Source organism: Manis pentadactyla, chromosome 2 (assembly GCF_030020395.1).
Source record: "Manis pentadactyla isolate mManPen7 chromosome 2, mManPen7.hap1, whole genome shotgun sequence".
NCBI classification, from domain to species: Eukaryota; Metazoa; Chordata; class Mammalia; order Pholidota; family Manidae; genus Manis; species Manis pentadactyla.
Window position 1 is genome coordinate 220,947,168 of NC_080020.1, and position 17,765 is coordinate 220,964,932.

Consider the following 17,765-nt stretch of genomic DNA (forward strand, 5'->3'; position numbering starts at 1 on the left):
TTTTTTTTTTAAGAGAAAGGAATTTCATCAGAAAAATGTACCTCCATAGCCGATCATCTGACACCCTTTAAGTCATCAAAATTAAGGATATTTAAACTCTGTGTCTTTTGATTGGTGCATTCAGACCATTTACATTTAGGGTCATTGTCAATAGGTATGTACTTACTGCCATTGCAGACTTTAGATTCGTGGTTACCAAAGGTTCAAGTGTAACTTTGTTACTATCTAAGAGTCTAACTGAACTCAATTAGTATGCTATTAAAAACACAATCTAAAGGTTCTTTTTTTTTTTTTCTCCTTTTTCTTCCTCCTCTATTCTTTATATATTAGCATTCATATTCTGTACTCTTTGTCTATCCCTTGACTGGCTTTGGGGATAGATGATTAATTTTGCATCTGCTTAGTAATTAATTGTTCTACTTTCTTTAGTGTGGTTTTATTTCCTCTGGTGACAGCTATTTAGCCTTAGGAACACTTCCATGTATAGCAGTCCCTCCAAAATACACTGTAGAGATGGTTTGTGGGAGGTAAATTCTCTCAGCTTTTGCTTATCTGGAAATTGTTTAATCCCTCCTTCAAATTTAAATGATAATCTTGCCAGGTAGAGTATTCTTGGTTTGAGGCCCTTCTGCTTCATTGTATTAAATATATCATGCCACTCCCTTCTGGCCTGTAAGGTTTTTGTTGAGAAGTCTAACGATAGCCTGATGGGTTTTCCTTGCATGTGATCTTTTTTCTCTCTCTGACTGCTTTTAAAAGTCTGTCCTTATCCTTGATCTTTGCCATTTTAATTATTATATGTCTTGGTGTTGTCTTCCTTGGGTCCCTTGTGTTGGGAGATCTGTGCACCTCCATGGCCTGAGAGACTATCTCCTTCCCCAGATTTGGGAAGTTTTCAACAATTACCTCCTCAGTGACACTTTCTGTCCTTTAGTTTCTCTCTCTTCTTCTTCTTCTGGTACCCCTATAATGTGAATATTGTTGTGTTTGGAATAGTTGCACAGTTTTCTCAATATTCTTCATTCCTAGAGATCCTTTTTTCTCTCTGTGCCTCAGCCTCTTTGTATTCCTCTTCTCTAATTTCTATTTACCATCTCCTCTACCAAATATAACCTGCTTTTAAATCCCTCCATTGTATGTTTCATTTCAGATAGTGCATTCCTTAATGATTGAATCTCAGTCCTGAATTTGTCCCTGAGTTCTTGAATATTTTTCTGTACCTCCATGAGCATGTTTATGATTTTTATTTTGAAATCTCTTTCAGGAAGACTGATGAGTTCAGTTTCACTTGACCCTTTTTCTGGTGTTTGTGGTATTTTTGTTTGAACCAGTGTCCTTTGACGTTTCATATTTTATGTGGCACCCTCTAGTGCTCAGAAGCTCTACTCTCTGGAGCTGCTCAGCCCCTGGAGCAATGTCAGGGGTCACAGGGGAGTAGTGCTGGTTCCTGGGGGAAGGATAAAGCTGTTTCCTGCTTCCTGGCTGCTGTGCCTGTCTCCACTGCCAGAAACAGTGGGCCGAGCGCACAGGTGTAAGCCTCTATGCTTTGCGTTTGTAGCTGCCGTAGGCAAGGCCTTCCTCTGGCTGGTCTGACATCAGGGTAGTGGCTTCTTGTTTGTGAGCCAGTGTGGGCTGTGAGTCATAGTGGGGGGCCTTGGAGCTGCCTAGCCAGCCAGGGGGATGGAGCACCCGAAGCTCCTGAAAGTTCCCAACCTGCTGGACAGAGTGTGCCTGGACAATTTTGTCCACCTGTTCTTTCTCCTACGCAGTAAGCTCTGTGCAATTCTTGCCCCTTTAGCAGCCATTTCACTGTTAGGCAGTCTCTCAGACTGTGTGCCTTTCTTTTGTCCCAGAGCAGCCAGATGTGGATCCCTGTTTTCCACAAGCTGCTGGAATCTCAGTTTCTCCAGGGTAATCCTACTGTCTTAGCTTTCCAACCCCACTAATCTCCAGAGCACCATGCAATGTAGGTTCGTGCTCCCAGAGCAGATCTCCAGGGCTGGGTGTTCAGCAGTCCTAGGCCTCCACTTCCTCCCCGCTCCATTTCTCTTCTTTCTGCTGGTGAGCTGTGGTCAGGGAAGAAGGGCTTGTGTCCCGCCAGATCACAGCTTTGGTACATTAACTTGTTCCTTGAGGTCTGTTCTTTTCTCCAGGTATATGCATTTTGGTGCAGCCTTCTTTCCTGTTGCTCTTTCAGGATTAGTTGTATTAATTATATTTTCTTATTATATGTGTTTTTTGGAGGAGGCTGCTGTCTCACCTCTCATGCCTCCATCTTTAATCTCAACTCCGAAGGAAAGGTATTTCTTCCTTTCTAATACTCCTCTTGTTATTTGGGGTTTTCTTTTTTTTTTTTTTTTTTTTTATATAATTATTTTTTATTGAAGGGTAGTTGACGCACAGTATTACATTACATTAGTTTCAAGTGTACAACACAGTGGTAGAACATTTATATACATAATTCTAGGTTCCAGCTATCACCCTACCAAGCTGTTACAATATCTTGACTATATTCCTTATGCTATACATTACATCCCGGTTACTTATTTATTTTACCATTGGAAGTCTGTCCTTTTTTTTTTTTTTTTTGTGAGGGCATCTCTCATATTTATTGATCAAATGGTTGTTAACGACAATAAAATTCTGTATAGGGGAGTCAATGCTCAATGCACAATCATTAATCCGTCCCAAGCCTAATTTTCGTCAGTCTCCAATCTTCTGAGGCATAAGAAACAAGTTCTTACATGGAGAACAAATTCTTACATAATGAATAAGTTACATAGTGAACAGTACAAGGGCAGTCATCACAGAAACTTTCGGTTTTGCTCATGCATTATGAACTCTAAACAGTCAGTTCAAATATGAATACTCATTTGGTTTTTATACTTGATTTATATGTGGATACCACATTTCTCTCTTTATTATTATTATTTTTAATAAAATGCTGAAGTGGTAGGTAGATACAAGATAAAGGTAGAAAACATAGTTTAGTGTTGTAAGAGAGCAAATGTAGATGATCAGGTGTGTGCCTGTAGACTATGTGTTAATCCAAGCTAGACAAGGGCAATAAAACATCCACGGATGCAGATTTCTCTCAGAACAGGGGGGGTGAGGTTCTAAGCCTCACCTCTGTTGATCCCCAATTTCTCACCTGATGGCCCCCTGCGACTGTGCCTGTCTTAAGTTGTTCCTCCCTTGAGGAATCTTACCCGTCTCTGGCTAACCAGTCATCTTCCGGGGCCATACAGGGAAATGTGAAGTTGGTAAGTGAGAGGGAAGCCTTATTGTTTGAAAAGGTTAGCTTTTTACTTCTTTGCATATTTGTGCCCTGTGGCTTCTATGCCCAGCATTTGTCTTGAGGTATCTTTACCACTTGGAAGAATTATGATACTCGGTAAATTTGATATGAGGCACGAATTCTATTTAAGGGTTGTAATTAGGAAGGAAGAAGAAAAGCTATAGAAGTAGCAGGCGGAAGAAAACATGGGAAGATTGATTATTTCTTTGACATATATTCTTGTTGGGGTTTTCTTTAGTGTTGTGATTGGATTTCTCTTTCTTAATTTTTTTGTGTATAGAGTATAGGCAGTATAGGCTTTAGGTTTATAAGTTTCAAGGATAGTTTCCTAACTATATAACAGTCTTTATTAAGTTGATGATTGCTGTACTTCAAGCACAATTTAAAACTACTTTTTTTTTCTTCCTCCATACTTTATGTATGAGGTGTCATAATCTGCATTTTTTTGTGTCTCCTTTGATTTTGTATATAGTTGGATTTACTACTTTTGTGTTGTTTTAATTTGTACTTGATTTGTAGGTAATTGGTCTACTACCTTTACTGTTGGTTTATTTTCACTGGTAAAAGGTATTTTGACTTAGGAAGTATTACCAAGTATAGAAGTCCCTTTAACATATCTTGTAATGTTACTTCATTGGTTATGAATTCCTTCAACGTTTGTTTATCTGGGAAGTGTTCAATCTCTCCTTCAAATTTGAATGATAATCTTGCTGGGTAGAAGATTCTGTTTCAATACATTAAATATTTCATGCCAGTCCCTTCTGGCCTTTAAAGTTTCTGCCGAGAAGTCTGCTGATAGCTTGATGGAGTTTCCCTTATAAATAATCTTTTTTCTCTCTGGCTGCTTTCAATACTCTCTCCTTATCCTTAATCTTTGTTATTTTAATTATTATATGTCTTGTTATCTTCCTGTAGTTCTTTTTGTTAGGGGTTCTCTGCACTGCCATGACCTGAGTGTCTATTTCCTTTCTCAGTTTGGGGAAGTTTTCAACAGTTATTTCCTCAAAGACACTTTCTATCCCTTTGTCTATCTCTTCTCCTTCTGGTACTCCTATTATGCAAGTAGTGTTTCCTTTGGAGTTATCACACAAGTCTCTTATTTCATTCCTAGAGATTCTTTTTTGTCTCTGTTCCTCAGCTTCATTGTGTGCCTGTTTTCTAATTTCCGTCTCATTGACTGTCTCCTCTACTTGAAGCAATCTATTACTCATTACCTCCATTGTATATTTCACTGCAGTTACTGTATTCATTTCTGAGTGGCTGTTTTTCAGCTCTTCTGTCTCTTTGTTGAAGTCCTTCCTGAGATCTTCAGTACTTTTCTGCAGATCAGTGAGCATATTTAGAACTTTTACTTGGGAATCTTTAACAGGAAGATTGGTGATCTCCATTTCATTTAGCTCTTTTTGGTGTCTTGTCCTGTAGTTTTGTTTGGAACATACTCCTCTGCCTCCTCATTTTGTCAGGGTTTCTGTGTTTCTTCCTTTGTATTAGATGAATCTTCTGTGAGTTACAGCTTTGAAGAAGTCCTGTGGTGTTCAGAAGCTTAAGACTTTACTCTCCAGTGCCTGGTTTTCCTTTGTGGTGGTGCTGCAGTTGCTGTTGGTGGGCAAAGGGTGGGACCGCCTTTCTTTCTGTCTGCTGGCTGTGTTCTGTTTCAGGGCCTCAGCTGGCCCTTTGTGATTAGAGCAGTGGCTTCTGCTAGGATCGTTGTGGGTATGGCCCCTTACCCTGTACTGATGGTGGGGCTACTGGGTTAATGGGGTGTGCAGGGCATGCTTGGAGGGCTCAAGGCAGCAGTAGTGGGCTTGGCCTCCCCAGGGAGACACTCAGAGCTCGCTCCTGCAAGCGCCTCCCTATTTGGGCTGAGACAGGGCTGAGAAAGCTGGGAAAGCCTCTCTCTGCCTGCCAGACAGCAAAGTCTGATGCTTCTGGGCTGAGTAGGCTGGAGTGTGTGCAGGGAAGCACCTGGAGCTTAGCCACCAATGAGGGGGATTGAGCATGTGGGGCTTCCTGAGAGTGCCTGACCATCTGGGCTGAGGGAGGGCTGGGGAGGCATTGTCCACCTATTCTTTCTTCTGTAGAAAAAGTTCCATTCCATCTCATCCTTCTGGCACTCCTCCCACTGCTGGCAAATCTCTTGTACTGCTGCCTCTGCTTTGGGTCTCCGCAGGACTGGTGGAGCATGCCTGTCCTCCACAAGTGGCGTGAGTCTCAGCCTCCCAGAGTGTTCCAACTGTCCCTGGTGTCGAGCCCTGCTAATCACCAGAACCCAGTGCAATGTAGGCTCCTGTTCCCAGAGCAGGTCTCCAGGGCCAGGTGTGCAGAGTTCCTGGGCATGTATCCCCACCCCATTCTGTTCCTCTTCCTCCCTCCTGTGGGTTTGGATTGGGGAAGGGCTCAGGTTCTGCTCTATCATGTCTCTGCCTCTTTGCCCTTCTCTGTGTGGCCTTCTCTTCTTCTTCAGGTGTAGGTTGTCTGTTCAGTCTTTAGGTTGTTTTCAGATTTAGTTGTATTTGCTGTAGTTACTTCCTTCGTGTGTGTGTGTGTGTGTGTGTGTGCGCGCGCGTGCGCGCGTAAGGAGGTTTCCACTTCACTCCCCTACTCTGCCATCTTTTCCGCCCTCCATCCCTCTACTGTCACTTCTGTGATACTTGATTCTCTTGGCTTTCCCACTTTTCTCATTTTATTTTATCAGTTTCTTTCCTTTCATCTGTGTATGCCCTTAAAACATAGAAGACATGGCTTAGTAACTAGAAGCTTTGGAGTTAGATCTGCCATATTGCTCTACCACTTGTGTGACTTTAGCCAATTTACTTTTTTCTTTGAACTTTAATTTCAATACTGGAAACATAGAGATACTTTGCTTTGGGGTAGGGGGTGTCTATCTACTTTGATCTTTTCAGTTATCGTCCTCTGCCAGTAAACCAGTAATTTGATAGCTACATCTTGGATTCTTTTCTGAACACCTAACACATTTCTGCTTTTGTACTAGACATTACCCATGTGTATGTTACAACTACTCCTCAAGCTGAAAATGTCAAAAAATGAACTCATCTCTTCTAAATTTGCTTACTTTATTGTGCACTGTTTAACTATTAACTCTGCTGTCCTCTTAAATCAGAAACTATTGGTTGTAGCCTCAGATTCATCTTTTAACTCCTGGTTTTCTTTTGTGCTCCACATTCAGTAACTTGCTAGTTCTTGACCATTCTATCTCATTTTCATTTCTTTTCATCTCTACTGCTCTTGTTCAGCCTCTCCCTTATCCTCCCACTCTGTGTGCATCAGTCTTTGCTGTTTTATCTTTTTATTCTCCTTTCAGTTGCCTTTCAGAAATACAGGTTAATTTATACCGTTCTTGTTCTTAACATCATCAGTGATCTGGCCACAAACTACCTTTTTAGTCTAATTGGTAGTATCCCTTTGTAGTCCTATGCTAGAATAGGTACTGTTTCCTGAACATATGTATACTTTAATGCCTTGAGCCCCAGCTCTTTTTAGCTTAGAATACCCTTTTATATGTTTTAAGAAAAATTGGGGTATGTAGCCTAGCATAATTTTCCTTTTTTTTTAACCTCCATTTGTAAACTTTTTGTGATTGTTTTTCCTTCTCATCCTTTAATATTATCCTTTCCATGAAGCCTTCTCCTATCTTTCTTTCCCAGTGCTTGTTCATTAAGAATTACTTCTCCTGCCTTCCTGAGTGTAGCACATAACTTGGACCTTCCTTAGGATTCCTGTCTGTCTTACATTTCATTTAGCTATTTGTGGTTTATCTCCTCTATTCTACTTATTTTACTAAGGTTGAAGGTGGGAAGTGTCTTAAAATTAAAGGGCAAGAATTTTTTGTATTTCTCCCGAAGGAAAATTATTAGACCAATGTTATGTCTTAAAAGATTTGGCATCTTAAAATTAAGAAAATAGTATATTGTTTCTTCTAGATTGTATGTTGTTGAATGTGGCGACTATCTTTCTTTAAATTCCCCTTTGTCTTATCGTACTCTCAGTAACAAAAAGATAACACAATAGAAATTAGAACCTTTGAAGTGAATAATTAAGAAAATACTACATATTTAAACTTGTGGACCACACCTAAAACGGAACATAGAATATGCAAAAAGAGGTTTAAATGCATACATGAGAAAATAAGTTTCTATCTGGGAACTATAAAAGGAAGGAAATAAACCCTGTTCTTTATAAAGAACTGTAAAAGGAAGCCAAACACTAAAGATAGGAACTGATGTGAATGGAACAGATGACAAATGTACACTAAAAACTAGGGTCAGATTATCCCAAAAGTTATTTCTTTGAAAAGACTAATAAAACTGATAAAACTCTGAAAGGCTTATCAAAAGAGAGTAGGCATAAATAAACATTATAAAAATGGAATAATCATTAGCGGCTGTTAGGAACAATCTCTTGTTAACAAATTGTGAAATGTAGAATGTACTTAATCAAATAGACTCAGGAACATATAGAAAATCTGAAGTCTTTTACCATGTAAAAAATCAATTAATCAAATTTCCCACCAAGAAAATTCTAAGCCACCATAACTTCAGTAGTGTGTGATACCAGGCATTCAAGGAAGAGATGACTCCAATTTTTAAAATTCTAAAGAATTTAAAAAGGGTGTCATTTTATGGTACTAGAATAATCTTGATACTATAACTTGTGAAAGACAGTAAAGAAAAGGAAAATTGTAGGCCAATCACACTTAAAAACATGGATTTAGATTTAATTTAATTTTTAACTTTACCCTAAATTAAATATTAGCAAATCAGATCTAGTACTATATAAGCAGGATAGTATATCCTGAACAAATTGGTTTTATCCCGAGAATGCAAAATGAGCACCAGTAAATCATACTGTGTAATTTGTCATGATGTTAAAAGATTGAGAGTGATCATAAGAAAGTCTCAAAAGATTCAAGAAAGCGTAATAAATTAATGTGAACTATCCCCCCCCCTTTTTTTTTATTAGGGCAAGAAGATAGCTTTCTTATATGCAAAGGGAGAAATTGACCCTTAGATATATTACGGTCAGCTAGCATAAGCATAGCATGGCTGACAAACTTACTATTTGTAGAAAATACTGAAAGTATTATCGGAGACTAGGAACAAGACAAGGTTTCCTGTTAATGCTATTTCTCTTCAACATTATATTAGACATCAGTATATAAATGAGATATGATTCAGTTTATATATTAAAGATACATATAGCCAGTGCTATAAAATGGGAAAACTGGGTAAAGGAAAAAATAAAACTATCATTTGCAGAAAATATGACTGAGTGTGAAGTGCCTTTGCAGATAAAGTATCAGAATTAACAAGTTTTTAAAGATAATTACTTAAGTAGTAGCAGGTACCTAGGAATAAATCTAAGAAAAAGTAGGCATGATTTTTATGAGAAGCAGCCTCTTTTAAACATTAAAGGACACCTAAATAGAGAGGTAACATTGGACAACTCAACTTTTAAACATGTTAGTTCTCCCCATATTAACCTGTAGTTTCAATGCATTCCCATTCAAAAATCCTAACAGGGTCTTTCTGTGGTATTTTGACACTTGATACCAAAATTTAATTAAAATGGAAAGGGTCAAGATTAGCTAAAACAGTTTCAAAGAACAGAAATAAGAATACCTGCTCTATTCTGACTTAATCTAGAGAAAGATTTACTCTAAAGTTGCACTTAAGTTACTGTATGAAACAGTAGACCAATGAAGCATAAGAGAGTCCCCAAAAGTGAGAATCCCAAAAGAAATGAATACCTAATAACAAAGAACCTGTACAATACAGAACGGAGGAATGACTTGTTTTTTAAATAAAGAAAATTGATTTGGGGGAAACAAAGTGAAATTGAACCCCTGCCCTACCTTGTGTTCAATAATCAACTCCATTTGGATTTTAGACCTAAATGTAAAGAGCAGAACTTTATTAAAGTTATTAGAAGATAATAGAGGGAAGTTTTGTTACAAAGTTCAAGGAAATAATAAGTTTGGGCCTGTTAACCTCAGAAGTCACCGTAAAGAGAACAGAAGTTCAGGCTGGTGATGGAAGAAGATACTGGGAATACATTAAAACAGTGAAAAGGCTTGGATCCAGCATACATTAAGGATTATAAGTCAATAAGAAAAGACAGCCCTGTAGGAAAATGGATGAAATAGACTTGAACAAGCCTCTCCTAAGAGGAATTCCAAATGCCTAGTTAATATATGAAAAGATGTTCAGCCTCCTTAGTAATGGGGAAGGAAAATCAAAACCACAACAAAATACTTGTGCAATCTTCCAGACTGGCCAGATTTAAAAGTTTTAACAGTACCAAGTGTTACTAAAGTTAAGGGAGCAATAGGAACTATTACTAAGGTAGTAAGAGTTAAATTTGTATAGCCATATCGGAAGCAGTTTGGCATTATTTACCAAAGTTGAAAATATTCATACTCTGTGAAACAGGATATCAACAATTAGCTACATAGAGCTTAGATTACAGAAATACGTACATATAATACACCAGGATGTGTGTACAAAAATGTTTATAGCAGTACTGTGAGCAGTGGCCCCAAACTGGAAACAGTGAAAATGTAGAATGGATAAATGCATTGTGGTATCCATCTAATGAGCACTATAAACAGTAATAAAAATGGAAACTAGGAAGGTCTGTGTACAACTTCATGAATAAATCACACATGAAGATTTTAAATAGTCTAAACCAGATGATTGTGGGGCAGCATTTATGGTAGAATACTGTGTGACTCTAAGGGAAAGAGAAGATTGTTGAACAACAGGGGCATGAGAGGTGGGGTGCTGGTCACTTCTCTCTTTCTTGACGTGGATGGTGATTATACTCTTTTGTGTTAGGCCTGTCATACTGTACTTTCAGTTTTTGTACTGCTAATGTGTTTTATTGCATGGTAATAGTAAGTTTTTAAACAGTATCATGTGCTTTGCTAAAAAAGTACATTTTCTGGTTAAGAAAAATTACTCTCAATATCCCCTTTTCTCTAGCTCCCCTCTGGTCCTTATTTTAGCAAAAGTCCTCAAAAGCATTGTTATTTGTTTGTAGTTCTTCCATTCTTTATTGAACTTGCCAAGTTTGCCTTTCATCTCTTTCCAGAATGACTTCCATGTTGCTAAACCCATTGGTCAGTTCCCAATTTTAAAGGCTTTTAGCATTTGACATTATGAAGTACCAAATACCCTTAGTCCATAATCTCCTTTTTTATTTTCTTGGTGATTTAATCTTAAAAGCTTTAAGTACCAACTTTATTTTATAAATCCAGCTTAGACCTCTCTCCTAAACTCTAGACTTATATATCCTATTTGGCATATTCAGTTAGATACCTAATCTTCTCAAATTTATCCTGTTCATTCCATGAGGAGAGAGGACTTGGAAGCTCTGCACCCCTCCTAGATTTTGTCTTTCGCATCTCTTCATGTGACCAGCCCTCCTAATTTATAATCCATTATAATAAAACCATAGTTGTAAAAATAAAATTACTGCATTTAATTAAAAACCTTTGAATATGAAAGCACTGGTCTTTGTGGTGAAGGTAGTGTTTAAAGTTAACAATGTCAGAGGTTGCCTGTACATTTTTGTTTTTGCAAATAGTTGTCAAGACAATTGAGCCTGAGTCCTCGTCACTGTTTAAGGCAGCCTTTCTCAACCTCAGTCCTGGGAGAGCATTAAATCCTATTGCCTTAAGGTATCCACTGTATGTCGTTAACTTCCCTCCTATATATCTAGAATGCTACTTGTTATGTACCATCCTTGGGAGAATTAGCAAAAAGGCTACTTACTAAGGGAAAAACTTCACTCTCCTGTAGTTCTGAAATATGCAAATCGTCGTCTGCCCTGTGCTCAAGGCTGTAATGAAAGTAATGCCTGCATGATTTTAATTCACACTGTAGCTTGAGAACCATTACAAATATACTATTGCCTTATGATTTTAAGGAACTCTTCATATCATGACTAAGTTTTAAAAGGGATGCTTAAAGTGAAAACCTAAGGAATGCTCATGATGCACTTGGTTTAGAACTTTACTCAAATTGCATAATAAACATTGCTTAGTGTTCTACCTCACTTCCCTTAGTATTTCTATCCATCCTTCTCTCAGAACTGACTAAATGGTAATATTTCTCAAATATCAGCTCTTTATAGTGTATGGTTTCTATATCAAGAAAAGTACCTTGTCCTTTTGTGATAAGTAAAAGGCATCTCCGTGAAAATTTAGAGAAAAATATTTCAGTTAAACTGATTACATTTTCATATATTTAGTAATACCTTCTCAAATGTGTTTGCTTTTCATATGGTAACTAAGGGTTTTACATTATTAGTGTGGAATAGCTGTGTTTTCTGGTTGATAAAAAGAAATGGAGGGGGGAAAACGCATGTTTTCTATAATAAATGTTTTCATTAGTAAACATTTATTTTAATGTTATCTAGGCTATCAAGTACTAGCTCCAACTGCCTATTATGATCAGACTGGTGCCTTAGTGGTTGGCCCTGGAGCAAGAACTGGCCTTGGAGCTCCAGTTCGATTAATGGCTCCAACACCTGTTTTAATTAGTTCAGCAGCAGCACAAGCTGGTAAGTGCAACTGATGTTTTCAGGGATAATATTTTTCTGGTGTTTTGAGATATTTTAAAAATAGAGAAGAGCTTTCTGGGAAGTTCTGAGTGTCTGGATGTGTCTTGCAGCAGCAGCCGCCGCTGGAGGAACGACAAATAGTCTGACAGGCAGCACGAATGGTCTGTTCCGGCCCATCGGCACTCAGCCCCCAGGGCAGCAGCAGCCCCCGAGCAGTAACCTGCAGTCTAACTCGTTTTACGGGAGCTCTTCTTTGACTAGTAGTTCCCAGAGCAGCTCTTTATTTTCTCACGGACCTGGCCAGCCTGGGAGTACATCTCTTGGCTTTGGGAGCAGTAGCTCTTTGGGTGCTGCTATAGGCTCAGCCCTCAGTGGATTTGGTTCATCAGGTAAGTTTTCTTTTTAAGATGAGTGTACTCTGCTAAGTGGACATAAGATATATGTATGCTTTTTTAGTATTAAGATAAGCAATAATAAATAGCTTGTAGTGTAGAGGGGACAGGATTAATCGTGGTTTATTGGTTTAATTTTGTAGAAGAACTACTGCTTGCAAATCTTTAAGCTTATATGAATATTTAGCTTATTTCAAGCAGCCCATCCTTTACTTGAATATAATACATTTTCCCCTGGCTTTAAGAATTATATTACTGTAATTTTGTTCTAGTTAAGGTTTGTTTGGAGCATTATGCTAATTACTAGCTCTTCCTTATTATCTATATAATAATGTTTGAGGAAGTAAATATTTTGCCACCTTAATTGCCTTTGCTTATCAGATGATTTATTTCTTATTAGATGGTAGTGGCTCATTACGGTTTTCTTTATTTGGTATAATATATAAGAATAAAATATAATGAAAGTTCTAAACAGAAGCCCCTAAAAAACTACCAGTATGCTTTTTATTTTAAACAATATAGCCTTTATAACTAAAAATTCATTTTAAAGGATATATTTTCCCATATCTTAGTTTTATATATAATACTTAAGAAATCTAAATTTTAAATAGTTGCATAAAATAATTTACCCACAAAATTCATTTTGTCACTGAGGAAGTACTAAGTGGAGTCAAAAGAGGCCCACATTGATTCCCTGTTGATAATTTGTATGTTTTATCATTCCCTGGTATTTCCACAGTATTCAGGATACAATAGGGAAATAATGGCTTAACCCTAGTTCTGTTGATACAATTGGCAGCCTTTTCTTCATGAGAGGCAGAGGCTATTTATTCAGACATCAGGAGATTTTCGATTTCTATAGTGTTCTGGAAACATTAATACCTGCTTCTCATTTGTTTTCTTACCAACACTAAATTATATTCCTTATTGGTATGGAAAATGGCAAAATTAACATGCCAGTTATTATTAACTATGCTTGCCAGTTTTCTGAGGAAGTGCTTCCTGAACTTATAACATTTATATTTATAATAGGAGTGGTCTAAAACAGCTATAAACTTAAAGATGAAGAGTGCTTTTTTTTGTTACAATGAAATACAGTGGGGAAATATACCTGCCTAACACAAAATTACCCAAAGCATGGGCTCAGAAACCTCTGAGGGAAAATCTAGTGACCATGGAAATTGTTTTAATCTTTTGATTTTCCTCCTCGAGTTGCCTTATTCCTTTCAGAATTAGTATTTTTATCTCCAGCCCAAGCAATCCCACAGGACTCATTTTTTGTTTCTGACAGAGTTGACAGGCATTTGCCCTGAATAATTCTAAATATGCTGAAGAAAATCAAAAGAACATGAAACTTAAAAAAAAAAACTTTGTGGAAATAAGTAGTTTCTAATTATAGATTATAGACCCTAAATAATCCAGGAAAAAGAGAGATCCTCAATAAATCTTGTGTTCCCTTTCTAATAAAATATGTCATTGATGGGTCTGGTATAGATTTGTAGTCCTCCTTACCCAGTTCTTCCAAATTCCCATTTACCTCTTAGTTGTTAAGACCTTACCCCCAGCATTGAAGAACTGGTTGTCATGAACATTTTGTTTCCCTACAATGTCCCCTGCAGATGCCTTTCCCAAAGACTGATCTTCATGCCTCTCTTATTTATAATATTGCTCACTCAATTCTGATTTCCATTCTGGGGTACCTCTGTTTCACCTGGCTTCAGAGGGCATTAGCAATTGCCACTCCTAATGCCAGTAAATAGTCTATCATCTTCTCCCTCCTCTTGGACATTTTGTGAGTTCCTTCAAGTGCTACACATATGTTCTCTTAATAACAGGTCTATCTATTGCAGTTGCACATTATCGCAATTCCATACCTATATGAAATCTAAAGTACAGTATGGTTATATGCACATATATGCATATAGTAGCCGTGATTCTCCTATCTATATAATGAAATTATTAATGCTTAACAGTTAAATATCCCATTTTATAGCACAGTTGGCTAAGAAAACTAGTCATTATAATATAGTAATTAAATCATCCTTTCTATGGCCCATTATTTAGGAAGTGCTGTTACAATTGCAAGTTTGTAATTTAACTTTTTATATACAGTTGATAAATGATAGTGACTCCATTGTCTAGCCTCTTAGATATTTTAGGTAAACTTCATTTCATATTTGCTAGTCATACTGTTGCATGTAATTTAGACATATAGTAGAACTTTAATGAGCCAGCTTGTTTATGGTTAAAGTAAAGCTATTTCTGAATTACTTTTAAATGTTTGGCTTGGCATTTCCTGTTTGGAGGAAAATAATATTGCATGTGTCAAAACTGGTTTCTTTGGTTACTTGCCAGGAGAATGACTGGCTGCACTCATTAGGGAGCTGTTGTCTTTTTCCTTGTCAGTTAAACTGTTTTCTGAAATAAATAGGAATTTTAAATGTAGCCATGGTTTAGAAAAATCACTTTGACAGTGTCCTTTTAAATTAGCATAGTTAATGTAGTGTACATTGACAGTTTTGCTAAAAACAACTCAAGAAGAGCTATTACATTAGTGTTTATATTTGTTTTTGCTATTAAATTTTTGCTATCTTATGGTTACCTAGTATTGCCCTATAATATAGCTTAAAATATGAAAATTTCAATAAAATTTAATCAGTCTTTCAGAAAACTGCACTGGCTTGTATAAAACGTTGAATAGTGTTACAATATTTTGCCTAATACAGTAGTGTGAGCCTGGTATTTTCATTTATACAATTTTGAATTTGGTAAAACCAGTGTAATTCAGTTTCCTATCTGTATTACAAGCTTAACTTGGTCTACCCATCATGTGCTCTGCTTAATTTTTCTCTTTAATCTATACCCTTATGACCTACTTATAATTGATTTGGGATTAGAAAACCAAGACCTTAACAGAAACTTTAAAATTCTCTTGAAAAGAATTATCTACCATATTGGTCCGAATATAGAGCTTGTCCTTTAAATACTTGACAGGTTGAGAAATGTTATATGAAATTCCCTTAGTTGTAAAAGATGTTCAATTAAAAAAATGGTAGAGTTAGGAACTGGAAAGCAGCATGCTTGAAAATATGAGCTCTAGGTGAGACTTAAGAATTGAAGTTTCAGACAGGCCTTTTAAACACTTGGTAAAGAATTTGATTATACAGGTATGTGTTGATGAACAGTCAGATCCTTGGGTTGCTCTTCTGAGCATACACAGCTACATGGTAATATTATACCATTTTTTTCATGATTTTATAGAATACAAAAGGAAAAGAGGAATAGAAGTTAGTAGTTGAATTTGGGATTATACAAAAGAAATTCAGTACAAAAAGTGTGTGATATAAGTTAATTGTATGTTATCTGAGGGGGAAAAAAAAAAGAGGTTGATCAGTCTTCACTTAAGGGGCTCACAAGGCCAGTGATAGAGTTTAGGAATGGAAGATCCTGAGGGGTAAGTGAAAACATGTAATGTTTTCATTATCATTTGTTATGATAACAGTAATGAGTGCTGTTAGTTTTCTAAAGAAACCTCGTTTTTTCTTTTTCATATATATGTATGTTGTGATTTAGTTGTTGAAGGAAAGGGGAAATATGCAGGGTGAGAACTACTGAGGGGTAAGCTACCGTTTGTATTTCACAACTGATTAATATTCGGGCCAATATGGACTTAAAGGATTATGGCTTGAACACAGCTAAAAAACAAATCAAATGTGAATGGTGAGGGAAATGTATTAATATTCTATTTATCAGTATAATCTTTTCTTGGCATGGAGTTGAAGTCTAAGAACCTGGTGCCAGAGTAGGACACTACCAAAATTTAATCTCAAGCATATCCTAAAGCAGATGACTCAGCAATTCCAGGGTTTATAAATCATACCAGGGTATTAAAGCACAGTAATCATATGTGTCAATGGTAAATATGTGTGAAATAATGAACATATGACTGCTCTGTTAAGTATTTGGTTACAATAGGGGTGCATTTATACCCTTTTATGATTAATAAGTAGTATATTATATATAGTTATCACAGTAATTATCTTCTCCATAATGTTTCTAAAAATAATTATTGTGATCACTTCTGTTATTTCCCAGCAAGAGTTGGGGATAGGTTTTTATTCAGTTAACACTGTATGTAATTAGGGTTTTTTTTATTTCTTCTTCAGTTGGCAGTTCTGCAAGTAGTAGTGCCACAAGGAGAGAGTCTCTATCTACTAGCTCTGACTTGTACAAAAGATCTAGTAGCAGCCTAGCACCCATAGGGCAACCATTTTACAATAGTCTGGGATTTTCCTCCTCTCCAAGTCCAATAGGCATGCCTCTGCCAAGCCAAACTCCAGGACATTCACTTACGCCACCGCCATCACTTTCATCACATGGATCCTCATCCAGTTTGCATTTAGGTAAAAAAAAAAAACAAAACCCTTTTTATTTGTATGTATACATGTAAGTGTGTTTGTGTGTGTGTTTATAATATATGTAAAATATTTAATGTTGGATAAAACATGCCAAATTGCTTTTGCTTTTAGATACTAGCCTTTTGAAAAAGTTCTACTTTCGTGAAAATTCAAAGTGAGGGTCTAATGTACAGTAAGGTAAAGACCCCTGTTGTATCTTATGTTCCTTTTATGAAATACAGTGGTGTGTTTTTTTCTTGTCTGTGCTTTTGATTTGTGTGTGTTTTAGATCATCTGAAAAGTCAACTATTTATACATGATAGTAAAAGAGAAATTTCACTGTCAAAAGTTTTTGCACACCAAAAGAAAAACATCAGTCACATATTTATTGAACTTAAATGATTTAGTTTAGTACAGTGGTTTTTGCTGTGGCCTTTGAATGCCTGGCCATTTTATCAAAGGGTTATATCAGGGTAAATGGATTTAGTATGTTGGGAATTAGAGAATCTTATGGTCCCCATATTTCTTTTACTTTTGAATATGTTGTTAGTTTAAGGAAAAAAATGTTTTAGGCTTGTAATACCCTTGAAGTTGGACATTTAGAACTTTTTTTTATATCTGTATATTAAGATTTGCCTCACTCCAGGATTGTTGAATTGGTGGTTACCTTTTTATCTGGGAAGTATGTTTATCCCTGTAGTTAACAGTATTTTTCAAAGGACTTTTGGATACCAGAAGCTATGTGTGAATCCCTATCTCTTCAAAGAAAGTATTTCATTAAAATTAGATTTTGGATTTTTGTAATCCTAGTTACCTCAACTAAAATGTGAGGAATTTTATTGCTGATTTTTGTCTCCTTGCAAAGATTTAATTAGCCTGCAATTTAAGAAGAAATGTTGCTGTTGTAAGCAGATAAATATGGTAGTGATTATATCTGACCCCCAATCATAAGGATAAAGCTGTTTTTTCCTAAAACTCATTAGTACAATAAATGTCCATATACCAAAGGTGTCTTCTGCAGTGATCATCATGTAGATTTATGTCATTGCAAACCGGACTATATTTTTTTAAGGACTGGTCTTCCACCCCAAACTC

At 36.6% G+C, this 17,765-nt stretch overlaps 1 protein-coding gene across 11 annotated transcripts in view; it reads left to right on the top strand.

The window, feature by feature from the left end:
- The window catches only part of PUM2 (pumilio RNA binding family member 2), a 101,516-nt gene that overhangs the window by 53,893 nt on the left and 29,858 nt on the right, over window positions 1-17,765 (top strand). For 6 of the 11 annotated variants that reach the window (XM_057497429.1, XM_036881931.2, XM_036881934.2 and 3 more), the window contains 3 exons: window positions 11,738-11,881; window positions 11,992-12,270; window positions 16,440-16,676. In XM_057497429.1, the coding sequence (XP_057353412.1) occupies window positions 11,738-11,881; window positions 11,992-12,270; window positions 16,440-16,676 (660 nt within the window). The remainder of the gene's footprint in view (window positions 1-11,737; window positions 11,882-11,991; window positions 12,271-16,439; window positions 16,677-17,765) is intronic. The other 5 variants (XM_036881936.2, XM_036881938.2, XM_057497430.1 and 2 more) reach the window with 2 other exon arrangements.